Source organism: Montipora foliosa, chromosome 3, assembly GCF_036669935.1.
Source record: "Montipora foliosa isolate CH-2021 chromosome 3, ASM3666993v2, whole genome shotgun sequence".
In the NCBI taxonomy this organism is placed as follows: Eukaryota; Metazoa; Cnidaria; class Anthozoa; order Scleractinia; family Acroporidae; genus Montipora; species Montipora foliosa.
This window is the reverse complement of record NC_090871.1, coordinates 31,615,893-31,628,392: the sequence shown is the minus strand read 5'-3', so window position 1 is coordinate 31,628,392 and position 12,500 is coordinate 31,615,893. Positions and strand designations below refer to the sequence as shown.

Sequence of the window (12,500 nt, the reverse complement as noted above, 5' to 3'; positions counted from 1 at the left end):
ACTGTCAAGTTACTGCACTACCACACGTATCCAATGCGTTCCTATTTTTTTGAAATATCCCCCCGTGCATACGAAACCCTCCACCGCAGTACACGCGGCAACTGTGCTATCTTGTCAATCCTTTGCCCTTTCACGGGAAACGGCGCATTTTGGTGCGTAAACGACGTTGTTGTCGATCTACCCCGTCGAAAGGACGCCATCAAAGTCTTTTTTCGCGAAGATAACACAAATAAATACATTATCAATACCGTTTTGACGTCCTCTTACACTTAATTAAAAAATACTGAACTGAATTCGTCTTAAAATAGTTAGAAAAAGCACAAATAACAGCCCAAACACAACAGCTGAATCGCCTCTCCTTTGAATCGCCTCTCGCTCGCAACCCAGTTTGGGTGCCAAAGTTTGAATCCTTTACATGGTTTTCTGACTCTTTAACTGCCAACAATTGACCTGACGTTGGATAGCACAGTTTTTCCCACTCGCTGAATTCTGATTGGTCAATTTAAATTTCAGTAGCTTCTGCCGTATGCACGGCGTATTTCCTCATTCCCCCTCCCCCCCCCCCCCAAATATCTCGTATCCCTATAATTTTTTACCTAAATATCCCGGCCGTATTCTGATAGTCCTTAATAGGGCTTCGTTGTTTGCATTTGCAAATATTAAGGAACATTAATAATAAGAGTTTTTTTACAACAAGCAACTTCAAGGTAAATTACAGATTTATCTTTCTGGTAATCTCTCGCCATTTTCCGAAGTTTACCCGTAGTTGTAGTTCACTGTAACTGGACAATTTGTGTTAACCGTTTGTGCATCCCACGGATTTGCCCATACACGCGTCTTGTTTTTTAATTATGCATTTCACTCGCAGTTGCCTTGTATCACTTGACATTCCTTGATGCCATAATGCTTGTTTTCGACATTGGGGAACGTTTACCCTGACAAATCCCGACAACTTTTGCTTGAAAATGCTCAAAACAAACGTTAACGTATAATATTTTTGACTGTGGCATCGTTCATTTTCCTTGTGGCCTGACCTCTATGGACATTTATTATGTGACTTTTCCTTTTTTTTTTTATATTTTTATTTTGAAGCCTCGCTAGGAGTAGGCTAGAGCAAGGAACAACAACAACAACAACAACAAGACTTTTATTTTACGCTATTCCTTAATTAAAATTCAGACAAAAATGTCTTACAAACCGAATATTAGAATATATAATATTACAAGGTCACAATTGTAAATGTTAGTGCACGGAGGCTAAAAGGACCGCGAGGTGATCTAGCTAGCCTCCATTTTATTGAAGTCAAAGAACAAAATACATTGATATAAGATGACTTTTCCATCCCCGTTTCCGATAAAAGATTTAAATTGTTTTTAGCCGTTAAAAAATTACGTGACACATTTCAGATGAAAAAGTGAGTAAAGAGCTAAGCTCGACTGGATAAATGCTTTCTCGTTACACAAAAATATGCATTTATGAGCTTGGTCAAGCCTTAACACTTATGGCTTACGGTCATGTGATGACGAACATTTGTGACAATATGAACGCTAACAACCCCAAATTTTCATCGAAGGCGACAAATTGAACAAGCGCCAGGAAATTAAAGATGCAGTCACAAGGCCGCCAACAAGGACTTTGGCACGGTATCATTAATTATAGAGAAGTCATAAGGCTAATGTTTCTGTGCAACAACAACAATAACGACATACGCTGCAACGTGAAAGTTCAGCTACAGGGTCAGAGCAATGTCCATTAGGTTTTCTGCTTTGTTTCACCGTTCAGCTTTGTAACGGGTGGCGATAATTACTTTTCGCTGACCCAATTTTTTACTTTTGGTGTGTATTTAGTTGGTACTTGAGAAGCATACAGATGATGGTTTTTGCAAAATATAATGCATTTGAGAGGCTGTACAAACTGAAAAAAGTGATTTAAGTACTACACCATAACGAGCAATTTAACTTCCTTTTTACGTTAGGATGGTCTCCCATTTCTGAAATTCTATACTTTGAAAATAAGTCCCCACGTCCCCGAGTCTTCAAGTCTTAACGTCTTCAAGTCCACAAAGTTTTCAAGTCCCAACGTCTCTAAGTTCCCAAGTCCTTCCGTGCCTGAGTCGTCACGTCCGCAAGTCCCCAAGTACCCACATCCCCACCTCCCCGAGTCCTCACGTCTCCACGTCCCCAAGTCCCATGTCTCCGTGTCCCACTCTCACTTTTCGACACAGAAAAGTGTCAGTGTTACAGAAAAGAAGAATTCATTTTTTTCAATCAGTTTCGCAATAATTGTGGCAACATGAGAAATGCCAAAAATGTATGCGAGAGGGTTTTTCACATGTGTCGATTTTTCTTCAAGCAACTTTACGCTGCGGAAAGATTGTATGTTACCAAGGCACGCGATGATGTTTATCTTCCGCTTTTTGGGTCACAGAACGTTCGCCAAGCTTCCCCTTAAAGCCTCTTAGGCTTTTTGTCTTTCAAGTGTTCACTACTATTATCCGTTAATCATCTTACGGTTAGCGAACGCCTAAAATCCTGGTTTTATTAAAAATTTTTGGGATAATTTTTAGGTATGGGCCAATTGCTCAACTTCCGGACAAAACAGAGAGCAAAATGGAAGAAGCACCCCGAGTGAGATTGTAAAAAACCTGTGAATTCAAGTTTGCCAAACTTAATATCTCGATTCCATAAAATCTAGCTTCAAATGCATCATCATGTTTTATTATAAAAAATACTCCTAAACAACAAATAATAGGTCAACCGTGAGTGACTTGATATACTAGTCGCTTTTACCGCCGCTGTGTCGGAAGCATTTATTTCATCCGTAATCTGTTTTAAAGAGGCAATCATTTGCCTCCAATGCTTTTAATCGAAATGCGTATTTCTCAATCATGATGATACGAGGGCTCGCACGCAGTAAAATCCTGTTTTAAATTATAGTTAGTAGATGCAGATCGACCCATCGTACCAAAAAGGCATTGAATTTTTACATTTGTTAATTATTTTGTAGACAACGGGTGTGTGTGTGTGGGGGGGGGGGGGGGGATGCGGGAGAGGGGAAGAGAACCCTGTTCACAGCGTTTGTGCGGTCAGCTTTGTTCTACATTGTGTACGGAAGAAAATCATATTAATGCTTAAAGAACTTTTTCAATATATCCTGGTTCAGTCAGATTTTCGGGGTTTCCTATTTGTATTTCGCTTTTTAATGCCGTCACAGCCGATATAGACATTCGCCGCCGCGGCATCTTAAAATAGACAGTATATCATTATGCAATTTAATCTTTTTAATCCTCTGCTTGTCAAACTACCACGCCTGCTGTTGAAAAAAAATGTACATAAATTCTTAGGTCTATGATGATCCTGAAGTACAGAATCATGGCTTGCTTTTAATATCTTTCAGAAAGGCTTCGTCAGGGCTTTCTCAAAGCGCTAACAAAAAAAAATTGTATTTCATAAAACTTTACTTAAACGTGACCTATTCACTTAACATTTCTCCAATACATCTTCGGCGTTTTACAGCTCCCATTTTTTATTTCTAAAGTAAGCGATTCGCGTTTTATTTTCCCCGCGACTTCAATTTCGAGTTTTGGCACACATTTTGACAGCTGGTGATATATTTTTTTTCATGTACCGTCCCATTTATTGGTTATGCAAACAAAATGTTAAAAGGGTGCCAACAGCTTGGTTTTAGAACAAAATCTGACTGTTTTTGGCGCCGAAAGGTTTCTCTAAAAGGCTCAAGATATTTCCTTATTTCACGAATATCACATTTTCCTGCTAACTGATTTTTCAAGGTTGTGTCTTTATGCAACAGCGAACAACAGCGAACTGCAACAGCCCAAGAGGTCGGAACGGAACTGACCAATGAGAAGGCGAACTATTGGTCAGCTGATCACAAAGTCAACACCGCACAGTTTTTCTCTCGGGTTAGGAAAACATGGCGGTAGAGTTGATGACTCGTTTGAATTTCAAGTGGGATAATTTTTGTTAAAGCGTCGACCGAAGGACAAAATGGGTTGATTTGGACAATGCAATTTTCGGTTTGGTTAGATGAACCAGAATGGATAAACATGATCGCTTTATCGGTGAGATTGTCTTTTGCGAACTTTGTTGTGCGGGCTATTGCGACGTGTTGGAAGCAGTGGTTTACACGTCTTAGGTCGATGCATTATGTCCATATTTCTTATTTGCTATCTTCATTCTCTTCCGAGCCAAGCCTTGTTTTTGTAATTTCATTGAAAACACGCAAAATTCAAGCGATCGTTTAATCAACGTTGTTTTAACGGGATGAAATGCTTTCACTGCAAATTGTTTTTACGTTTCGACGCATTAAAGTTGTTAACCATTTTTTTTATCTACAGCTATCAACCAAACACTACCAGGACTGGAAGATTTTCTCCGAGTAGTTCTTGGTAGTGAATCGCTGAGCGACGAAGCGAACAGACAAAGAGTTGAATTTCTTAGAAGGTTAGAAAGCGTCTCGAAGCCTCCATCACTTCCCCCGAGACCAGCAAATTTCGGTGAAGTTTACCGATCCCGTTTACACCAGAACGATGCGGTCCTTTCCGGAAGCAACGCTCAAGACGAGGGCAGCCCGTATAACAACGAGAAACCGTTAGATCCAGTTGAATTTGCATCACAGCAACGTGAGCTGTCGAGAGTTGCAAATTTATACAAAACGTATGCTCCCCAAACCGTGATTTTGGGAGAAAAGGGGACGCAATATGGAGGCTTGTATCTTCCAAGGTCAGGAATCGCGACAAATCCAAAGGTAAGTCTTTCTCATGTAGTGTTCACGAAGTTTCTTATCCTTTGTCACAGCCTTTTAGATTTAATTTTGAATTTGTCTTTTTCTTGGCCCGGTACTACATGTACGTGACCAAATTTATTATTCAGAGAAAACTGCATGTAGGTCTTCCTGGGGCGAATAGAAATTTTAAAATAAAACATTGCAATCTCTTTAATGTTCAATAAATTCTGCACCTATTTTTGATCTGGAACACGTACCCTTGAACACACAAGCAGCAGTGAACGATATCGTTAAAATTTATCGTAAATTTGTCCATTTGTTAAAGACTTCATTGGTTGGACTTCAAGCAATCGGTATTCAAAGTAGATTTCAGTGTTGATAATGCACATGATGTGATTAGAATTGGATACGATTTTGTTGAGCAAGTATTCCATAATTTATCTGTTCTTTTGACATTAAATTAGACTTTTTTGCTCGCGTGAAAGCTAAAGTGAGTTGAAGTTTTTCTGACGACAATAGATCTTTTGTCATGGCTTTTTTATATGCTAAATTATCAAACCGACACGTATAATTGTTATTCAAGCTTGTAATTCTCATATGTATTGATAACTTAATTAAAAGTGTAGATTACCAATACAATTTCTTGAAATAAGAATCTACCATTTGCAACGCTGTTCGTGTCGTTGCACTCATTCAGTTCGTTTTGATTTATGGAATTTTCTAGTTCTGTAAAATGCATGACTGCCTCTTTTTAGTTTCAAATTTGTGGTTTTGGCTATCTTTAAATTGATAAGTTATTTAACGCTCACCTTACAAGCAGAACTTTTACGTTTAGTTTTTTGAAGGTGTAATTATTTTAGCTTCAGTGAAGTAAACGCAGAAAGTTTGTTTTTACAGCAAGAGTAATCCTAGTTTGTGAAGTTTGTGCCTGCAGGAAGGATGTTCCCTTGCAGAAGTTTGATGTTACTCCTAATGGCAAGATCAGTGACTTGTCGTAATTTATATTGTATTTATCACGACCACAGCTTATCCTAAGCTCCCGAGATAAGATATTTTGAGATTCTTCAGATCATGTTACGAAAGTAAGGTCCGCACAGTAGTCACGGCATTCACCATCAAAGAACCTGACATCCATTTCAGAACTTTCTTCAATTTGTGGCATAACATTTTCTTTTGTGTCTGAATAACAAAACATTTCAGGAATGAAAACCTTGAAGTAAATTTGCCATTTCTTGTCTTGGAAATGTATTCTTATACCAGCTTTTTGTAAAAAGCAGACATGTTTCACAAATAATGGCTTTAGAGTTTAAAATGTTTGAAGGAAGAAGATAAAAAGTATAAAAATATAAAAATATATTTTTCCAGCAGTGCTTTTCTCTGACATGACGGGGAGCCAAATTGTTTAAAGACGAATTTTCTTGTATATACATTTGAAATTTGAATTCCAAAAAGAATATTAAATTTTTGCTTCTTTCACATGATTACCTTTTTGCTCTTCCAATGTAGTTGCCATTTACTGTATGTCAAACAAAAACTCTCTATTATTTCATTTTTCCTGAACTCTTCCTGTTTCCCTTAATTTTTGGAAAAGCAATACATGTATATCATTTACATGTATTTTCTGTATTTTTTAGTTTGTTGCTGTCACCAGGGCCTAGATAGAGCAGTTATTTTAGAGGCTATGCATTCAGCACCTGTGCAATGCTCATTTGCCAACAAGTTTCCACTGATTTGTTCAAGCACAAGTTCACTGTTTCAAGTTGTTTATTTATTCAAATTTATTCTACAATATAAAAAGAAAAAAAGCCAATTGATGCAGAAAAGGGAAACCTCCAAAAAGTTCACAATACACCATACTAGGGAAACTCCCTGTCAATACCCAAGAAGAGAGATTATAAATTACACAATCATTGTCTTTCGGCTAAAAATTTAAATACCCTAGATTTAAAAGAAATAACTGAGGAGGAAGACCTTATTTCATTTTTGGAATTTGGTTCCATTCACAGATTACTCTGTTTAGTTACAAGATCAAGGGAGTTCATACTCTTGAACAAATATCCTCTATCACAGTCTCTAGAAAATAACAACCTTTCCATCGAAATTGATTGTATACTGATCATTTGAAACTTTGAATAAAAATACTACGTCTGCTAAACATCTTCTATTCTCTAATGCCAGCAAGTTCAGTTTCCTCATCTTAACATTATATTTATCATTGATCCTTAGAATTAATTTTGTGGGTCTTCCTTGGACAGCTTCAATGCAATTTGTACAGCATAATTTTGATATATAAGGGTTCCAGACCTGAGAAGCATGGAAGCAAGTTGTGACATTTTGGTCGGAGTTGTTTGGCCCATGTGGTAGGGTCATATCAAATAATATGCGGGATCTTTTTCCTGGAAACTTCGTTGTATGTTCCCAGAAAAAAAGTTTGCTTTGTTTTTACATTGTTACATGCAATCACTGTTTTTATGACTTACTGTATGGTTTCTTAAATTAATGTATTGAAGAGAAGCTTGATACAACATGATGTTTACCATTCTCATGATAACTAGGGGAAAGGCAACTTAACCATGACAGGATATTTGTAGTTAATTCCCAGAGGAAAGAAGACCTTTCCTTGTAGCCTGAGAGACTGAATTACAATGAATGAGGGGTGCAGCATACATGTAACAATACAAGCTGCTCTGGCTACCCCTACAGAAACCTGTATGTGGTCCAAAGTATGTAGCTTTTCAAAAGGTAAAAATTACACTTGCGCCGGTCCAAGGAACTTGTACTGTAGTATTATATGGATTTGGATGTTACGTTACATGTTTTGAAAGAGCTTTAGCATTCATTCCACAAAAGCCCTCAAACTTAACAGCCCAAATTGCAGCTTTCATAATTCCTTGTATTTGTTAAACATATTGTTCTCTTTAGTTATAAAACTTTGCCCTTTGCACCAAAGCTTTATGAATTGCTATTTGTCAGGAGAAATTGGCTCTTAAACAATAATTATTTTTGTGTTTAAGATGATGGATGGAGTTGCCCACATTGTGGCTTTCCAAAACCTATGGACATTGATTATTCTAAGAAGAAGTAGCTATTGTAGGTCAGGCCAAAATATCCAGTATTGAAATGGTGTCCTCATTACAGGCCTTGTGATATTATGCGTTATAGTTCACCACTAAATTTTCTCCGATTCTCATTGGTTTAAATTGATCACGTGACGTGATAGTGTTCGTCCGCAGAGAGACACTATCAGCCCATAGTGCCCGTCCGAGGAAAATACCCGGATGGATAGTAGTCGTACGCTGAAAAAACAGTTGACAGTTGTATGCTATTCTTTAGCCAATGTGCGCTGCGAATTATTGACATTTGTGACAGCCTGTACGCATGAATAAATATTTGATTGATCTGCATTAAGTGGGTTTTGACTGTTTTTCAACTGGCGCGCGGAAGAAAATTTAGTGGTGAACAATAAAGACAATAGAGTGTTTATGTCTCGGAAAACTATCGGTCTGATAGTTGCCCCTTGGAAATTTGATGTTCTTAAAACTAGCATATTAGCCCTCGAAGCTTCGCTTCTCGGGCAAATATTTGTTTTAAGAACATCAAATTTCCGCGGGGCAACTATCAGCTGATAGTTCCTCGACAGAAACACTCTATTGTTTAAATGGTGCAATTTTGCACAATCAACCTCAAATCGCATCCGATCGCACAATTCACGAAAAATCGCATAAGTCACAAAAGAACGCACAAAATTCATAAAATAAAACATAAATCAACAAGTTTCTTAGGAGTTCCTGTATAAATACCCCATTTTAAAGATGATTTACCTTGGAAAACGGCTAAAAGCCTTTGTTACCTTCAATTTCGTAAATATTCTAAGTTCAAGGCATTATTTTGCACATGGGGGGCCTGGTATGAGTCTCATTCTTAAAGAGTCGCCAATTGGTGTAACACAAACACGCCCTTTGTTCAGATTAGCAAATCTGTTCAGAAATATAATACTGCACACAAAAACAAAGTGTAAGAAGCTAGTCGTAGCATACAGGAATATTAATAATTATTGATCATTCATTTGGCATGTTAGCTGTGTCCTTTCAACTTTTAACGTGGTGTACCAATAGTGCAAAAGACCTCGCTTTTTTTACTTGTCCCAACTAATGTTGATCAAGATTCATAATTACTGTTCCCTTATGTTCAAAATGTCTTTTGGGCAGTAAAAACATGTTTTTTATTATTATCCTGAAACCTTGAAAAACAAGCTTAAAATTGCTCAGAAAAAAATCACATAAGTTACAATATTTATCGCATAATTGGCCTTTCTATTCGCATAATCTGCCCTGCAAATTTCACACAATTTGCATTTTTCATCACACTCTATCAGAAGGCCTGTTATTAATAGTTCGTCCAAAGGTCACGTTGATGTAGTTTCATTTGTGTAAACAAGTTATTTATTTTATCTAAATAATCCACTGTACTGTGTTTAAAATAAATGTCTCATATAAATTTAAAAAAAAGGAAATTTAAAATGTATCCAATATCTTTAAAAAAGTAATTTTAAATAACAAAAATGTGAGTAAGTTATAAATGCTATGAATTGAGGCGCTTATAGTGAGTATTATTTTTACCATGATCAATTTCCCAAATTTGAGCCAAATTGAAATGATTTACATTCAAGCTAGTTTACCTACATGCACCATGTACATGTAAGTTCTGCAAAGAACTCTTTCAAGTTGTACACTCAAAAGAATTGCAGTACCATAAAAATTCACCAAGTTAATTAAAATTAAATCCATTTTGGTCTCTTTTCTTTACTAACGTTGTGCTCATTTTTATCCTGCATAAAGTAATTATTACTTTTTTGAATATTCAGAGTCATTTGTCATGTTTCCAATAATTTAGGTTCACAAGATTTTACCAGCAAATATTCCAGCTTTCTAATAAATGTACTAATATCTTGCCATTTGCTTACCATATTTAAGTTTAGTAAGAAACAATAATAACAATGATTATAATAGTTGTGTCGGTAACAAAGTTGAAAGTTTAAGGTGTGACTACAGTATATTTACAAGTAGTCAGCAATGTCAAGAACACAGTAGTGATGACTAATGCCATCATTTCTGACCCTCAACGGGATAACAGGTAAAAAAGTGATGACATGGGCACGTTAATTTAATATGCTAAACAAAAGAAGATTTCTTTAACCATGGCATCTGACAGGATGCGGCGATGCGGATCCGCATAATTCACTGAAATCCGCATCTTCCGCATAATTCCGATATTTTCCGCAAAAAAAAACAGAAGAAATATCTGATATTAGTGATAAAGCAGCTCCTTAACATCCTCAAAAACATAAAAGCCGAAGAAATTGACTGTTTTGAAACATTTATTTTCCTGAACATTGAAGAAAACACACCATTTCGTTTGCAAGATGAAAGTACGTAAGAAAGATCGTAAGCAGTTTCCGCGCATTTTTTCACCACTGAGCCTGGACACTAGTTTTTGTTCCTACAATGCTTTCCATTGGACGAGAAACAGTTACACTTCAGCAAATGACGTAACTGATAAGAAACTAAGGGCGCTTTCGATTGACGTATTCCGGAATAGGATTACATGGAATACAGGTTAGAAATCCTTCGATTTTACGGAGATTCACATTAAAAATGTCGAACACCTGCTAAAATGCTATTTTAAACATATCTTTATTATCCTTGTTGCTTCAAAACACCAGACATACTGTTTTGAATTCATCATTTCATGTATTCTTATGCCGGAATACGGTGAATCAAACGCACTTAAAGTCAATGATCGAGGGAATGGATCGCGCTCCAAAGGTATTACAATTTTGCTCCATTATCTCCAAATTGAAACAAAATTCATGATGAGAAACAAAATAATTTTTTATCGCTTTATTTATTTTACCAAAAGTTGCGGGAAAATCCCAACTGCTAACCCTTTTATTTCAACGGTGAAAGCTGGTCGCAAATTGGTGACTCCTCCATGTAATTTAATCACAAAGGGCAAAAATTCAGTCACAAATGGGATTGTATTCGTTGCAATTTCGATTACGGATTTATCGTAAGCATGTAAATACATTGGACGGGCCTAATTATTAGTTTTATAACTTGTTTAAGTTTCTGCATAATCCGGTGTAATTTCCGCATAATCAATGCATGTTTCCGCATAATATGGCCAAAAATTTCCGCATAATCTTTAATTTTTTTCCGCATCCTATCAGAAGCCATGTTTAACACGCTACTGCAGCAGCGAGTAAGAATGCACAATTCATTAGCATTTTCTTTTGTTTCATATTGCATGGAAAAAAACAAAGGAGTGTGTTCATTCTAACAAAGAAATGTGTCAGGATTTGGAAAACAAAAACAGCAGGCAAAATAACACACAAAGTGAGTGAAATGACACACCAACACTAAGTCGTAGAGCGTAAGGATAGGACTGCAATTATGTTTTCTCATGCGGCCCTAATTTACAGTTGCAGGTTTCTGCATAGAACTTCTGCACTTTAGCTCATTCAGACATGTGGACCTCCATGAGCTCCACATCTTCATCTTTTTTGAGATCAAAGTTATCGTCATCAGTGTCTTTGTCAGATCTGCTCTTGTCGGAGAGCGAGTCTGACTCATTTTCTCATTCATTGAACAAATTCGTTAGATTTCCCAAACAATCCAAATCTTCTGATTCCAAATTTAAACAGTGTAAGTCATCTATGCCACATTCCATGATGGTTTCCGTGCCGGTTTCGGTGGAGTAGTGAAATATAGGTCTTTTTGTAACTATAAAAACGAAGAACTATTCATGTCGCATAATAAGGCATCGAATACTGATCGAAGCATGAAGCACGTGTTGGAATAATACTGAGGGTTATTGCGTAGTGTTTAACTGTTGTAGAATGATATATACGTCGAGAAAATCATTTTTCATGAATGTTAAAACTTTTGCAATGAAGTTTTTTTTCCTTCAGTGTGGTTTTAAATACAAAAGATCATTTTCGCTCAGCCTCTAGAACGATCGTGAGGTTACGCTCTAGGGTTATCAGTTTTCTAAATAATGTAGGTGGCTCCTAGTTTCTCTTTTCCTGTTGCTTTATGAAATATGCAGGTATCTTTATTTATCATAATTATCAATTATTTAGGATGCTGTTTCAGGGGGTTAGTGAACTGATGCGAACATGCTTATCTGATCCAATAATGAAGGTGTTCTGTGACGATCCTTTGATTGTTTATTATTTCTTTACACTTGCCTTTGAGCACTGCTGTGTCATGTCGCACAGTTTATCGAGTTATATCGCACTCTTAGCGTGACGTTGAACATGCTTTCTTGAACACTCTTTCTGGATCAAAAAGTTAGCGTGTTAAGTTGTGCCAAACAAAAGGTACCATGACACTCGTTACTTTGCTTATTAAATATCAGGCCTTCTGATAGGGTGCGATTAAAAAATGCAAATTATGCGATTTTTTCAGGGCAGATTGTGCGATTAAAAAGGCCAATTATGCGATAAATAATGTAAATTATGCGATTTTTTTTCTCAGCAATTTTAAGCTTGTTTTATAAGGTTTCAGGTTAAGAAAAACACTTTTTTGCTGCCCTAAAGACATTTTGAACACAAAGGAACAGTAATTACGTATCTCGATCGGCATTAGTTGGGATAAATAAAAAAAATGAGGTCTTCTGCACTACCGGTGCACCACGTTAAAAAGTTGAAAGGACACAGCTAAAATGCCAAATGAATGATCAAGGTGCTTGTC

General features: G+C 36.7%; 1 protein-coding gene across 2 annotated transcripts in view; it reads left to right on the top strand.

Annotated features, from left to right (window-relative positions):
- The first annotated feature begins 3,915 nt into the window (after positions 1 to 3,915).
- The window catches only part of LOC137997283 (uro-adherence factor A-like), a 34,846-nt gene continuing 26,261 nt past the window's right edge, over positions 3,916 to 12,500 (top strand). For both annotated transcript variants that reach the window (XM_068843187.1, XM_068843186.1), the window contains exons 1-2: positions 3,916 to 4,081; positions 4,358 to 4,767. In XM_068843187.1, the coding sequence (XP_068699288.1) occupies positions 4,057 to 4,081; positions 4,358 to 4,767 (435 nt within the window). In that variant the 5' untranslated portion in view covers positions 3,916 to 4,056. The remainder of the gene's footprint in view (positions 4,082 to 4,357; positions 4,768 to 12,500) is intronic.